This window comes from Sturnira hondurensis, unplaced genomic scaffold, assembly GCF_014824575.4.
Source record: "Sturnira hondurensis isolate 20B ecotype Veracruz unplaced genomic scaffold, ASM1482457v3 Scaffold0024822, whole genome shotgun sequence".
Taxonomy (NCBI): Eukaryota; Metazoa; Chordata; class Mammalia; order Chiroptera; family Phyllostomidae; genus Sturnira; species Sturnira hondurensis.
Window position 1 is genome coordinate 1,945,902 of NW_028097453.1, and position 16,594 is coordinate 1,962,495.

A 16,594-nucleotide genomic window follows, 5' to 3' on the forward strand; every position below is an offset into this window, starting at 1 on the left:
ATAATAAGAAAGAACTTGTTTCTGCCATTTTCCTATTTATTTTCTGTATGTCCTTCCCCCAGCCCTCATTTCCTGTATTACTGCCTTTTTAGTGTGTGTTAGATATTTTCTATTTTGATTCCCTTCTTATTTCTTTAACCATATGTTTTTAGTTATTTCTTAGTGGTTAATAGTTAGAAAATCTAGTTTAAATTAATACTAATTTAATTTTAATATTATATAAAACTTTGCTCCTATATAGCTCTTCCCTCACCCTTTATGTTGTTATGGTCACAGGTTACATCTTTATAAACTCTATGTTCATCAACATAGACTTATAATTATGGTTTATATAGCTGTCTTTTAAATCATAGGAAAAAAAGAACTGCAGCCCTAGCTGGTGTGGCTCAGTGGATTGAGTGCCAGCCTGTGAACAGTTGCCAGTTCGATTCCCAGTCTGAACACAAGCCTGGGTTGCAAGTCGGGTCCCCAGTAGGGGGCGCACAAGAAGCAACCACACACTAGTGTTTCTCTCCCTCTCTTTCCCTCTCTCTAAAAATAAATGTAAACTTTGAGATTTCCAGGCAAGTGTGGGAGTTTTTCCAAAACCTTTATTTCCCAAAGTACCTCATTCTGAAACCTTTCCTCCAAAGCTTTCTGATTTGTTTATTGTTTGCCCTGACTTCAATCCCTTGCCCCAGGCAGAAGCATTTGTCTTTAAATGTTTTAACAATTGCCCTTCAGTGTTGCTGTGTCAGTGCTGAGAGAGTCAGGATTTAACCTAAAGGCAAGTCCCTTGAGCTACCAGATATTTTAGGTTGCTATAAACTTTTGATTAGTTTCCAGAGTTTCAATAAAGTGGATTTACGGCTTTTGGAATTCCCTACACTGCCATTTTTTGTTCCACCTTGGGAAGGTCTTCTTAATAAGGATATTACATCTGGGAGGAGAGAGAAGGAGGAGGAATATAGGGGATGATGCTAAATTCACATTATTCAGGAAGCAAACATCAATTAATTCCAATTAAGGCCATACTTTTACTCTTGGCATTTATTTAGTATTAGATTAATACTTACTGATCCGTCCCATTTAAATATTAAGTTGACTTATGATTTAACATTTTGTCTTTTCAAAACAAAGTTAATACAAAGAGCTGTAAAAATAAATCCTGTTAACATGAAAAAATTAGTTAGAACTACATTTTATTATTTTGAAACTCCAACTCATGCCTCTAATCCCATTAACAACTGAAGTTCTCTGGGCTGAATGAATGCTTTATATGAATGATTTAAATGAAAAATAAAATTAAAACAGGTGACATAGTATTTTAGTACTTTTTAACTGTTAAGAATTATCACCAATTAGATCAGCACTCTCCATTTTAAAAAGTATATCTAGCATAATTTCTATTTAAAAGCATAGATCAATTGACAATTTCAGAAGCAAATACATATATCAGTGAATACTACAAATTTGGTCTCTAGTATGCAAAAAGAGAAAGGAGACTGCTAACGACTCCAAGTGCCTTAGGAACAGACAAAAGGAAACATTAAATCATTTCCCTGGGTTTCCTTCAAAACAAACTTATTTTCCATATATTTCAAACTTACTCATTGTTTAATTCTAAAGCTTGATAGGCTGCTTTGATTCGAGCTGGGGGATTTCTTTCCCTCCATGCCTTCTGCATAACTGTAGGAAAAATATTTCAAAAAGTAGATGAGATGGTAAACATAAATAACCTTATGCAAAACATATGAAGAATGAGCTAGGAGAGCAAACAAAGGCTTAAACAACATGTACTTAAATGTAAGAAACAAGAAATTAGGGTGCTAGCTCACATTAACCTTAGGAGAAATGTACATTAAATTCGGAAACATCACATGTAATAAAAATATATTATTTTTCTTTTCTATTTAAATAACAATATATAAGGCCCTGGCTGGTAGGGCTCAGTGGATTGAGCGCAGGCCTGCAAACCAAAGGGTCACTGGTTTGATTCCCAGTCAGGGCACATGCCTGGGTTGTGGGCCAGGTCCCCAGTAGGGGACATGTGAAAAGCAACCACACATTGATGTTTCTCTCCCTCTCTTCCCCCCCACCCCTCTGTCTAAAATAAAATAAAATAAAAAATAAACAAATAAATAAAATTTAAAATGCAAATTAGCTATATCATTATTAAACATGAATATTTAAACATCTAAATGCATATTAAAATTGAGTTTGAGTGACATCAGATTATAATCAATATGAAATTCTAGTTCTTTATCATTTTGAAAAGGTTCTTTGGAACTGCTAGAAATATATAAAACACTTAAAAACAAAGACTTTTCCTAAGCAATGATTCAGTCCAGGAAGAATGTTTGAATTTGTATTTTGTATTAAAGGCAGAATGGGGGATTAATTTAGAATATAATGCATTTATGGAAAAGGCCAGTCTCTACCAAGAGTCAACAAAAGCCTGAATTAGAATCTAAAATAACAATATTCGTTTTGCTACCTTTTACAGTACCAAACAAAATTTCACACTAAGTAGTTTCTTAAAAATTAAATAATGTAGATTCATGAAACTATCTGGCCTATTTCAAGTTTGATAAGAAAAATAGAGAATCTATAAATGTTGCTTTTGGAACAAAACCTACAACTGTCCAGAAAGAGTAATGTGGAAAATGTTTGAGTTTTCCTTTGGAAACAAAATATTAGTCTTGGCTTAGAAAATGAGACAATATATTCTATTTGTGTAACAAAAATACATTTCTTATATCAAACATGTCACCAGTTAGCTGACAGCTAATGCTTCCTGAACTTGACAAACTGATATACATCAGCACCCATCTGATAAGAACCAGGTAAAGAACAGCATTTTGCTGAAACATTAAAATATAACATAAAATTAAGTATAACATTAGATGCCATTTTTTATGATGGGCTCTCTTCTATAAGTTACATGATATTCACAAGTCAAATTTTGACACTGAATCTTTACCAACATTTTAAATGGTTTGGTATTCTAGTATATTAAGGATATGCTATAATTTATTTAACCCCTTGTCTTTTGATAGACAATTAAGTTACACCAATTTTTTGCTAAATAGAAATATTGTGATAAACACAATTTAACATCCATCTTTGTATACCTGACCAAGAAGTAGAATGTTGTTTAAAATGTACTCATCTTTTAAATGATTTTGAATGTGTACTCTAAAACTCCTCTCAATAAAACTGCGTAATGTACTTTATTTCAGGCAGTGTAGGAGAGTGACAGTTTCCCTACTTCCTTACCAACACTGAATAATATCTTTGCTAATACATAGAAACTATTTCATTTGCATTTACATTTCTTTTAGTTTGAGTAAGGTCTTCTAATCTACCTTTAAGCATTTTTCTCTCATTCTCTTATTTTCAACTGCTCTATGCAGTCTTTCAACATTATTCCTCATAACCAATGCAGCTCTAAGTCAAAGGGGAAATGAAGTAAAAAAAGAAAATATATATTTCCTTCTAAAAAAGGGTATAGAAATAATTTAAAGCAAATGTTGATTTAATATTCAACTATCTGCTTTAAGAGCTCTTTATATGCTTAAAAAATAACACAAGCAGCTAGCAATTCAACCAAATTTATTTATTTTTCAAGTCAAATAATATTCAACATGCTAACAAACAGAAAAGACACTAACACAAAATCTACTAATACAGTAATTCCTTATGACAACAGTCAGAAGAAATTTGTCATATCACACAGATACACACATTTGTCTTTTCTTAATCTAAATCTACAGCTATAAATCATTACTTTTGTGTGAATGTCTGAAAAGATCAATATGGAACCAACAGCCCATTTCTGGATTATCATTCCCAGAGGAAGTCGGTCCTTGAGTTCAGTCTTTAGCTGGGATTTTGTGTACATGAACCTTTACAAGGACCAAAATGGGATGCATGGTTTTAAAAGAATCAGTTTCTAAAGCCTCAATTGCATATGGCTCTGTCCTATAACCAGAAGAATGTTTCTCTGATTGGTCCATGCATCATGCGGGTTTTCCATTCTTTCCAACATCTCTGCTCTCCCATATCCCAAAAGATATAGTCCTTTCTCCTACTTTACAAATGGAAGACTTACTTCTCACCCACCCTGAATCTTTCCAAGGTACACTGCTCTAGAGTAAAAAATTAAAAATCTTCAGGTGCCAAAGGGACAATTCAAAGTTCAAGTTTGAGAACTGTTATATTTAATGAAGGAAACTATAATAGGGATTCCACCTTTCACCTGTTTCTTTTAACCGTGATGCTCAGCTTTAGAATTAGAATACTCTGGCCCTTGGACGCACTAAATTCAGGTTTACTGACTGCAGAGTGGAGAAGGAGTAATAATCTTATCACTCCCATTTATCAACACCCTTCTCTCCTTGCTATCAAAGAACACATTGCTCATACAGGAATGCCCCTTCACAGTATGGCGAAAGGGACATTAGTGAAAAATAATAAAGGCAGTGGAATCTTTTGTTTTCTCTGGCTGGTGCCAGGACCAATGATCACCAGCTGCCCAGGTACCAAAAAATTATGCTTCTGAAATCTCCTGACGTCGATTCTGCATGGAGAGCAATCACATTGCCCTAAAGATTCCACTCACAACAGAAGCCCTTTTTTAAAATTTTATTTTAGCTAAGAGATAACCTCTAGGCAAAACTACAAGACGATCTTTCTATTTTGTAATTAAATTCAGAAGAGAGACAGCTGCCATGGGAGGCATATTCACATGAACTGAAACACCAAGTCAGACTTTATCGGAAAGTAGGTCTGATTTGGTTAATAGGATTGACCATGAGAACTCACCCAGCCAATTAGGTTGTCTGGAGGACATTTTCCAAAGTTGAAAGAACCAAATATATAGCTCAAAAGATTTGACGAAAATATAATTCAAGTACATGATAGCATTTAGAACATCATGGTCAAAGGAAATTAAAATTTCTAAAAATTTATACAAAAAAATTTTATTGTGGCAAAGCACATACATGTGATAAGACTCTCAAACATAAAATTATATTAAAATCATTTGAAGTATGAGATGGATATAAATTCCAGAATAAAAAGAACATATAAAATTTACTACTGTTAAAGAGTATCTGTTCATGTATTTTTCAATGGATAATGGTATGTATCAAGTCATTATATTCCTTGAGATACAATTAAAAATACAGTATTTTAGGATTTTTAAAATAATTAATTAATCACCCAAGGATACACTTATTAATTTTTTAGAGAGAGGGGAAGGGAGAGAGAGAGGGAGAGAAACAATGGTGTGAGAGAGAAACTTCGATCGGTTGCCTCCTGTACAAGCCCCAACCAGGGACCAAACTTGCAACCCAGACATGTTGCCCTGCCAGGGAATCAAACACGTGACCTTTTGTTTTGCAGGATGACGCTCCAACCAACTGTCACACAGGCCACAGACTAGCTTTATTTTTAAATGTCTATATTTATAATATATCAAAAACTATATTCTTTGCAATTACTTAACCTTATGATATCAACTTAAAAATACATGAAGGGATACATAGTCTTTCAAACTTCTCTTAGAAGGTATATGAACACAAATGTTTTAAGACCACAGCTTTAGTGGATAGCCATGGTTACTACCTAAAATCCCCCAATATCTGCAATTTGGCCTGGGAGAAGGTGAAGCCTCAATTTCCAGAGTCACTTCAGTCCTTAAAGTTAACATACAAAACTTATTTTCCACTGCTATTTCCCCAACACCTATACAGGTGTTGTAAACACCATTAATGTAAACATTAAGCATATAAACATAAAGCAATTCCTTTTTCTCCTATTTACAATTAAATCATTTAATGTAACCATATCAAACATCCTTGGGGTTCTTGCTACCACCCACCCTTAGTATATTTAATCCAGCAAAGACATATCACAATGAACTCACTTGAATGCTGGAAAACTGGCTATTTTTCAGACCCTTATTATTGGTGATTCTCTTCTCCCTACTGATGTAGTGAGTAACTGTGGCAAGGTGGCAGTAATGTAGTGGTTAAGAGCCAGACTTGAGTTTGAAACCCAGTGTTATCATTTAATAGCCAGATGACTTAGGCATGTTACTCGATTCCCCTTTGCCTGTGTTTCTTTATTTTTAAAATGAGGCTGATAATAGTACCTACCTCATAAAGTGATTGGGAAGATAAAATTAGTACATTTATATAAATTGCTTAGCACAGTGCTTGGTACATAATAAGTCCTCTACAAGTGTTAACTCTTCTTAGTGAAATTGCTGAAGACATCTGTGACACTACCACGCATTCATTCATACTTTCCTCGGAGAATTAATATTAGTAATTACAGAATGCAGGCACTGTGCTACAAGATAGGGATTCAAAGATGATGAGAATATAGTACCTTCTTTCCAAAGTTTCATACCCTGTTAGGGAGGAGAAACATTAAAGCAACATGATAACATTATAATAAACAAATGTTTGTGGTTGAAAATTGTTTCACTGAGGTTTGTACTAAGTACTGTAGAACTGCAGAGAAGAAAGGAGGTCCCAGAGAAGGCTTGCTAGAGAATGCAACTTTTAATTTGGATCCTGAAGGACAGAAACAGAAGGATAGATATGAAAGAAGGCATTCCAAGTAGAAGGCTAGTTGTGATAAGGAAGTCTGTCTTTAAGTCGTCCATTTAAGAGTCTCAATACTTTCCCAGAAAAGAGCTTACAGAAAATTAAAAGGACATTTCTATGGTTTTCCACAACTTTAGATGCTTCTCTAATTTATGATTAGAATAAAATTATGTCCTGTTTTTCTCTACATGCCTTGTCCCTGTGTTTACACTTTGCCTTACTCTTTTTTCTTTTTGCAGGTGTTAATTTCTCGTATCAAAACTGGGTACATTTTTCTCTGCATAAGCAGTCGCTATATTTGATCTGAAATATTTTTTAAAGTAATAATAAAAGTAAATTTTTAATAAAACACTTTAAATTCTTTGTAAGAAGGAAAGATAGTGTAACAGCCTAGTTCAAGATCATAATTAGTTTCAATTCAATCTGGGTTTCTTATCAAACAATTCCACGTCTACCCCATGGTCAGAGATGACACGTACCTGTGTCTGAAGGACGTAAAAAGTCAGTGTCACAGGTGAAAAAGGTCTGATGGTCCTGAGCTGACAAATTCATGTCATAGTATGTAAGAGGCTCTTTACCAGTCACCCAAGTGTATCTTTGCCAAAACACAAGAAAATATGTAAATTGAACATGAGAGGGCATCGACTTGCTATAACAGACACTTTAAACTTCAAAAATACAATGCTAAAAATTCTATTTCAGGATGTTTCTTAAAGCTTGTTATAATCAAAAAAACAAAAGAGATAACCTATACCAACTACTTAGAGTATAATAAAACACAAAAACTAAAAAAAAAAGGAAAATGCTAGATTATTCAACAAACACTTCTTCAATATTGGACTTGAAGGGATAAAATGATTTGGCTGAGATATATATCTCATTAAATATACTTCAATAAACTCTCAGTGACTTCGAATTAAGTATTAAAAGTAAAACTACAAAGAGAGGAGAAAATATGGGTAGATTTTTTACTAGATGTCAAGTTGGTAAAGGGCTTTCAAAACAAAAAAGTGAATAGGAACTTTTTACAGATGTGACCAAATTAGAAATTTAAACTTTCATTTCCCCAAGACCCACAATAATAATGGCAAGTAAACAGGTTGGCTAATAAATACATTTTTTTAATCATGCAATCTCATTAGTAATTAACAAATAGCAAATTAAAATAAATTTTTACTTTTCATCTATCAAGTTGGCAAATATACATACATTGTCAGGTAGAATATGGACTCACACATACTGCTGGTATAAATGTAAGTCAGCATTTACATTTTTGGTTCCAAGATCCAATCAGATAACATCTACCAAGAGTCTTCGCCCTGGCTGGTGGGGCCCAGGGGATGGAGCACCAGCCTATGGCCCAAAGGGCAGTGATCCAGTTCCACTCCCCGGCAGGGCACACGCCTGGGCTGCAGGCCAGGTCCCCGGTTGGGGGTTGCCAGAGGCAACCGATCCATGTATCTCTCACACACTGATGTTTCTCTCCCTCTCTTTCTCCCTTCCTCCCCCTCTTTCTAAAAGTAAATAAATAAAATCTTTTTTAATAAAAGTCTGAAAAATATTCGCACCTAGCTAGAGGAAGGGTACATGATATTATATTATACCATTCTCTCTACTATTACTTTTCAAATTTTCCATAATCAAAGACAAGATGAAAGGGAAGGGAAGAAAAATATCCACACCCCTTGGTTCGGTAGTCCCCGCGCAAAAATCAAACCTAAGGAAATAATCATTTATGTGGCTACATATTTTTATATAAAGATATCACTCTAGTGTAAATGTTAGCAGTGAAATACAATCTGTGACCCAGATAGGGAAGCATATATCATAAATATAACCACTGAAAATCATGTTTTTAAATAAATTTATGTTTTGAAGAAATTCTGTGAGAAATCCACATATTTTGATGTTCAAGTTTTATTTCTATATATGCATATGTATATGGAAATACTAATAGCAGTTATTACTTAGTGGTAAGAAGAAGTGATTTTTTTCACTTTCTTTTTCATACATCTCTTTATTTTCCCACTTTCTATGATGAATATGCATACATTTTACAATCTGAAAAAAAGACTTTAAAAGCCCATTGTATTATTTATATGTGATTAAAGATATTAACTTCTTTAATAGTATGAGTTGTCTTGCTATTTAAAGTTTTTAGCTATTTTGTGAGAAATTATCATAAAGAAAAAAGACAGCAATCCTTGTTCACTTAGCAGTTTTGCTACACATTGTAAAACCATAACAATTATTTATTGACAATCTATATTATTCCCAAAATTCCTTAAAACAGTTAAAATATAATATGCAGCATCAATAATATAGACTAAAAGTAACTTAAGAAAGACTCAGGAAAGCACAAACAAGGACTAGGCCATGCGGTGGGGTCTGGGCTGAGGCTAACATGTGGCTGACACGCAACTCCAGGCTCTCTGGGACTCCACGGCAGCCCAGACTGTGACAGCGACCGCCATGAAACGCAGACTTCTACAGAGACCAGACATTTGAAAGGAGCCTCAGTGCCCCTGATTCTGAAACTTCTCTTTCAAATCTTCATGAAGTAGATGGTATATAATATGACAACAAATAACCTAAAACCTTTGTAACGAACACAGCAAGAAATTCAAGGTGTCTTGCAGAATCCCTTACTACAGGCTAATGGCATCTCTCACAAAAGCCTAGTTTTCACGTCCCAGGACTGACTGCCCTACACCACCGTGTCCTTGAGCACAGAGATGACCGCTTAGTCACTTAGCACCCCCATCGTTTTACACAGCGCCCCTACACCGCAGACACATGATGTTTCCTGTTCAGTGAATTAAATAACATGCCCAATCTACCTCCAGGTAAAACACAAAGTGTCTTTGGTCATAAATTTCACAAGATGTTTTCTCACTAAAGTGTAGAAACCAGGACAGAAATGGACACAGTAGAGCAGATAAAAAATGGCAATATAAAATATAATATAAAAATACTATATTCTGTACTACTGCATAAATGAAGTTCACATTCACATTCAGATTGATATTTTCTAGTGAATCCTCAAATACATTTTGAAATCGAGCACATATGCATTAGAACATACTGACATTTGAAATTTTGTCTGAATCTCATAAATTCTTTGAAAAGGCTTTCTGACTTTTCAAACCAGGGGCCAAATGTATGCTTGTTATGTATGACAAATGTATGGTTTGAAGCAATGTTTCTCATGATCATAAAAGTAAATGCAGTCAAGATGCTGTCAAATAAACTTTGGGCTAATCACTTTACCTTATCATGTATCAATATTTCCAACTAGGAGAGCTGTGATATATTGATAAAAACAAGTGTTTCCATAGTACTTATACTCTAAAACCAATGCCATAATTATACAGAAAGCAAAATGTAATACCTCCTATATTCTGCTCCTCTGAAAAGGTTTAGAGGGTTTCTCCATACCTTGCATTCTAAAAAACAAAGGAGAAAAGGGAGGAACTAAGACAATTTAAGCAAATGCAATTAAATCTTAACTGACCAACATTTACCATATAGTCACTGTATGCTAAGTACAGTGCTAGCCACTGATATAGCACAAAGGCAAATAAGGCCCTGCCTTCACAAAGTTAAATTTAGCAATGCCCTTATTCCTGTCTTCACAGCATTCGGTTCACAATTCAACGATAGTACTTACCATATCATAATGTGATTGTGTGTTCAGTTTTAAGTTTCTCCCTTTTAAATATGAACTCAAAACTTTGTTCATTTCTGTCCATATTCCTGGAGCCTAGCACAACATTTGAGAATAACTTTTTAAAAGAATTAAACGTAGCATGGGAGTCGTGTAAACTACCACCGAAACCGTATGATAAGTGCTAGAGGAGAAATACGGTTTGTTCCGAGAGAAAAACACGAAGTGATTAATTTTGCTCTGGGGATTAGGGAGGGAAGGCATTCTAGAAGAAAGCTGATGCTTGGACTGACACCGAATCACGCCCACTGTAGATGAGCAGAAGGTTGCCAGAATACTCCAAGCAAACAAAGTATCACAAAACCACTCAACCATTCCACACTGCAACTAAACTCTATGAAAGTACCTCTTGGTAAGTTTTGGTATAGTATCAAAAAAAGAATATCCACAATTTTCAAATTTCTAAAATAGCCCACCCTTTCAAACTATATATCTGTGTGAGACCAGATTTTGTTTATACACTTCAACCGAAACAACAGATCCCCACAATGTAGAAGCAGATATGAGAATAAGGTGCCTTCTATTAAACTAGACATTGAAGAGATTTATTTATTTATCTTTAATTTTCTTTAAGATTTGTTTTAGAGAGGGGAAGGGAAGGAGAAAGAGAGGGAGAGAAACATCAATGTGTGGTTGCTTCTCATGCGACCCCCACTGGGGACCCAACCCACAACCCAGGCATGTGCCCTAGACTGGGAATCGAACTGGCAACCTTTGCTTCACAGTCCATGAATGCTCAATCTACTGAGCCACAGTAGCCAGGTCATGAAGAGATTTAAGTAAATGTAGAACGATGGCAGTCTTCATGATGATCTGCTCAGGCTGCCATGACAAAACGCCATAGACGGGGTGGCTTAAACAGCAGAAACTTGGTTTTGCATAGTCCTGGGTCTGAAATCAGGGCTCCAACAAGGTCAGGTTTGGTGCGAGCTCTCTTGGACTTGCAGATGGCCGCGTTCTCCTCTGTCCCTGACATGGCCCTCACATGCCGGAGAGAGAAGCTGATTTCTCTCTTCCTCTTCTTCTAAGGCTACCAGTCCTATGAGAGTAGGACCACCCTACCTCATTTAACCTTAATTACCTCCTAAAAATCCTATCCCCAATATAGTTACAGGAGAGGTTACAGCTTCAACACACGAATTTGGGGGGGATACAGTTCATTCTGTAAAAGTGTTAACCTGTAATGGGTTTACTGTTACTTTAACATAGTTAATAAATATTTTTAATTTGTTTTCATTTCTAATACAATAATTAGTAGGGAGATAATCAATGTAAATAAACAAAAGCTCTTTGAGGTTCTCAATCATTTTTAAGAGTATAAAGGATTCCTGAATCCAAAAAGTCTGAGAACCCCTTTTCTACATACTAAGAGGAAAGGACGTACAAAAGGGACAAGTATCAGAGGCAGAGAAACCAGTTAGGATACTACAGCAAGTTGAGAAGAGATATTAAGAGCCCAGACATGGGGCAATAAATGTTAGGGGGGGGAAAGGAAGGATAGAGTCAAAATAATTTTTGATGGGAATCAATAGAATATGATGGGTATTAACTGTTTGGAGAAAAGGGGGGAAATAAGAAAGATATAATCTGAAACAACCCAAAGGATTCCAGTATGGGAATTGGGTACCACTAAGATTTTAGGATTGTTAAGAATCCTGCTGAAAGAAGATAGTTTCATTTTGGACAGTGTGAGTTTAGGGGCTTAGAGCCATCAAAGGTGGAGATTTCTAGCAAAGAGTTAGAAATGTGCATCTAGAAGTTGGGGTATAAATTCAAAGTTGGTTCTCCCAATAGATACATCTGTGGGAAAAAATACTACAGAATGAGATACAGTAACCCAGGGAGAGAAAGCTGAACCAAAAACCTTTGTGACCCCTTTTGGAGGTCAATCCAAGCATCTCTTTTGTGAAACATTTTGTGGCCCTCCTTCCAAGAATAACTAACTACGCCCTCTTTTCTGTTACCACAGTATCTTTTAAGTACTATATTTACATATCTTTTTATATCTTTTGCTATCCTTATTTCTATGTCTGTATCTTCTACTAAACCGAATGTTCTTAAGATGATCGTCACTCCCATTATGAAATGATATGTTCAAACTCACAATAGGGAATAAGCTTATATAATGCACCATTGTTACGTAATTATTTACACACTGGACTCTGAGCATCTCGAGGACAGATCTATATCATATCCATACTAATATGTTTCATTGTTAGGAGTTCTGTAATTATTTTATGAAAGAGGAGAAAGGAGAAGGGGAAAGGAAATTACCATTACTCCCTCCTGTACTCTTGAGTGGCTACCGCCCCACCCCTAGTATTCCTGGTCAGCATCCACTCATGCTCCAGGGCTCAGCTTAGACGGTACTTTTTCAGAGACTTTCTCTGACCACATTTAAAAATGCCAGCAACTGCACTCTAGTAGTATAGAGTGCAAGTACTATAGAGTAATACTCTATATAGTATTACTATAGAGTAATACTATATAGAGTAATACTGTAGAGTATTACTAGAGTAATACTCTAGTACTATAGAGTAATACTCTAGGTAGTATTCTTCTACTAAACAAATACAAGTCTAGTGGTTAAGTTTACTGAACAAATGAGACCTTACGGCAATCTATGGAATACTCATTTGTATGATTATTATCTACACCAAATGAAATTAATAATTCAAAAATATTACTATTTGGCTTTAAAATTTTTACTTTCCTAAATGTATATCATTAACATTTATTTTGTATTACTAGATACATATAGAGAAAAAATATATAATTAAAGCATAACAAAGGAACATCCATACCTGAATAACTATAATTTTTGATGTCTAAATACATTGAGAATAAAAGGCATTGAGAATAATAGAAAACAAAGTTCTCCTAACTTTGTTCTCTTGCCAGAGATGGCTAATTGTCTCTACTCTCTCCTTTATCTAATAAGATCCCCTAATTTTTCAATATTAGCTGGGCATATGTACACTGAGAAAATAATTACAATTTCTAGCTTCCTTTACAGCCGTGGCCATTGGACAAAGGCCTGATGAGTCAGAAGTAGGCTGAGACAGTATGTAACGCTTGCGGGAAGTGTCCCTGGCTGCTGTGGGGTGAGGCGGGGGAAAGGGTGTACTTCTCCTGGCCTATTCTCCATCCTGCTGATTGGAATGTGGCTATGAGAGCTGAAGCCAGAGTCTTGGACTACAAGGCAAAACTGCATTTGGAGGTGGCAGGCTAACAAAACAGGAGTCTGGGCCTCTGATGATTATTGCTCTCCAGTATAAGCTGTGGATTACCTATATTTACATCAAAGACAAACTTCTTTCTGTTGTTGTGAGTTTTCCAGCTCCCACAGCCAAACACAATCTTAACTACACAGCTCTGAAAACATATTAGATAAGTGGTCACCTGACAAATTCTGTCGGCTGGTTTCACTTTCTCTGTTGCTGGAAGGAGAACCTGGCTCTGAAATGCTGTTTCCTGTTCCTCCCATCAGTGGTCGCAAATGGTTCACAGACACTTGCTCCATAAAAGACGTGCCATGTTTATGGAAGTACCACCATTCGAACATCTACGACAAAGAGAAAACACCCTTTACTTAATACAGGACTGGTCAGCAGATATGTGAGCTCAAATTAAAACATTATCTCAAGATGTTCCTGTTTAAGTCATCATTTTAAATGTGCTCTCCTTCCAAAAAAATAAGCCAAACACAAGATTCCCCAATAACACACGCCAAACAAAAGTGAAATGCCTTTTTCATACTTTGTCATAAAATTTAGACAAGCTTAGGTAAAACTAGAAGGAATACATCTGTAAATAAAGCATTAAAAGCAATAAAAAGGTTTCATCTGTAGGTACTCTAACTCTGTTATATTACATTGTCATTTTATTCTATAGCATAGTTAAAGAAAAAAACAAGTTTGAAACGACTAACCCCAGACAGTGGATTCAATGAGGGTGAGACTGCCCACGTTTGCCTCCTAATTTGGCTATCAGCTGTGTGCTTTGGGCAAGGTGCTTAAACTCCATCCTCTCGGGGCCTCAACATCCTGTCTACTATACATGGTTATACAAGAATGGTAAGTGCCTTTTGAGCAAGAAGTGACTGTTCTAGCATTTGGCAGTATTATTAATGTAGTTTAAGAGTCAGGTTGGTTCCCATTTTGAACCATTTAAAAATCAGAATATTCATTTCTCTCTGTTTCCATGGTTTACCACTCTTACAAAAAGCAGCTTCCGCTTTATGCTAAGTTGGCAGAATGCGTCATATTCGGACACTCCAACCTTCTCAACTGCCTCTGCCTGGCTCCTCTGGGTTGCGCCTTCAATGACACACATTTGGGAAACTTTTCCTGATTCCACAGAACAGAAAGCTGTACTCACATTGGATCTGTACTTTCCTTTCAGAGGAATCTTTTCCCTGTAATAATTAGTGGAACAACGATCTTGTTGCTGTTCTTCAAGCTCCCGAGCATACTGCCCCTTCAGGAAGAAGTAACAAAACCACACAGCTGGCTTCCTCATGTGCTTCAGATCTGTACTATAGAATCACTGTTTCAGTGAAGCCTTCCCTAACTTCCCTGTCTGAAATTGCAACCTTTTCCTCTGACACTTCACATGCCTTTTTCTGGCTCATTTTCCCCTTCAGCACATATCACTAATAGCAAAAACATACTATTTGTTTTACTTATCTTCTAGCGTATATTGCTCTGATATTAAGTAAGCTCCAAGAGGACAGGGACTTTTTCTGCTTTGTTCATTGCTGCTAGCCCAGTGCTCAGAAACAGTGTGGCACCCAGTAGGTAGGTATTCAATAACAAATTGTCGGGTGAATGAGGCAATGTCCATAATCACCTTCTAGACCACATTTCATGAGAACAGAATCTGTGTTTGTCTGCTTACCATGGTATCCCCCCAAATCCAAAAGAGTGCCTAAGAGATGAAAGGCTCTCTATAAATATTTTTCAAATGAATAATCAATCAATCAGGGACTTTATAGATTAAAATTGTTCAAATGATTAGTAGCTAGTTTTCTATGCTTTGACTATAAAATAACTGTAATGTCTTCCTCCTCTCATTTGTGGACCGTATTCCTTAGAAAGTTAACTGACAGGCTACTCTGCCAAATGTAGTAGACAAATGTATAACTTTATTTGAGGAATAAGCAAACATATCCACAACTGCCGAAGAGATTATAATCTTTCAAAAAACTATTTTGCTACAATCAGAAACACAGGCCATCACACAGAGAAATCCGTTTTTAAACCTCCAGGAATGTTATCTTTTGCTTCAGTAAACATTAGAATATATTACAAAGATGCCAAAATGTGCAGTAATTTTGCACCACATTGCAGCCAAATTACCCCATTGACTACATGCCACCACGCATACAGGACAGCGCTAGAAAATCAAGGTGCAGAACTTTTTCTATCATGCCACTAATATTTTCTGCTCAGTCTAGGACGGCCTCTCTTCCTGCTCACTTTTACAGAGTTGGCAGTTCCTCCCTGCCGAGTATAGCCCTGGTTTGGTGTCAATCATGTTGTATCAAGAAGTGGATGAAACTGCTTTAAAACAACCAGAAGAAATCACAAAAACAGAAATTATTCATGTGACAGAAAAGACAGTCAGGCACAGCAATCACAAAGGCAACACTGACACACTGTCCTTCACTATATTAAATGTTAGTGGTTTTTATTGATGAATATAATGTTAATCTTTTTCACCTTCTGAGTCAACTTTTCAACACAAATGCGCAATGATAATAGCTGCTAATACTCATCAAGTGTTGCGCCATGTCTTTTATGTGTGTTACATCACTCACCCCTCACAGCAACGGATTTCAGAGAGGGCACCTGCTCCAGCCCTAAGTAACGAGCTGTGGGCCATGGCGCCAGCACCTGGCAGAGCTGGGGCTCTTACTCGGGTCTGCCGGATGCCAGGCCAAGAACCCCTACACAGCTTGCCTCTCCAGCCTACCTCAGTGTACGTGTGTACGTAAGTGTGTATGTGTGTGTGTGTACAAGTTTGGTATGCCCGGGTGACACAAGAACTTATAAACAATAATAACCTTCCCTAATGAAAACCCATCAGTATTACAAGGGTAGTGATCTAATTTAACCTTTAACATTTTACTTCAATTTCCTAATTTTAAAGCTTTGGTTTAAAAGGAAAGTATGTATAATATAGATGTAACATTCCCTCTCTTATAAATGAGGAAATTGAGACCCATAGCTGTGACTTGCCCAAAGCATCAGCCAGTGAGTGGCAG

General features: G+C 36.1%; 1 protein-coding gene and 1 non-coding gene across 5 annotated transcripts in view; both read right to left on the reverse strand.

The window, feature by feature from the left end:
* ST7L (suppression of tumorigenicity 7 like) overlaps positions 1–16,594 on the reverse strand; it is a 62,817-nt gene that overhangs the window by 41,794 nt on the left and 4,429 nt on the right. For all 4 annotated transcript variants that reach the window (XM_037038840.1, XM_037038841.1, XM_037038843.1 and 1 more), the window contains 4 exons: positions 13,729–13,891; positions 9,991–10,045; positions 7,079–7,194; positions 1,590–1,668 (listed from right to left, as the gene is read on the reverse strand). In XM_037038840.1, coding sequence (XP_036894735.1) covers positions 1,590–1,668; positions 7,079–7,194; positions 9,991–10,045; positions 13,729–13,891 — 413 coding nt within the window. The remainder of the gene's footprint in view (positions 1–1,589; positions 1,669–7,078; positions 7,195–9,990; positions 10,046–13,728; positions 13,892–16,594) is intronic.
* LOC118982047 (U11 spliceosomal RNA) lies at positions 4,486–4,619 on the reverse strand. Its single transcript, XR_005065468.1, has one exon. It is a non-coding gene; the product is annotated as a U11 spliceosomal RNA (small nuclear RNA).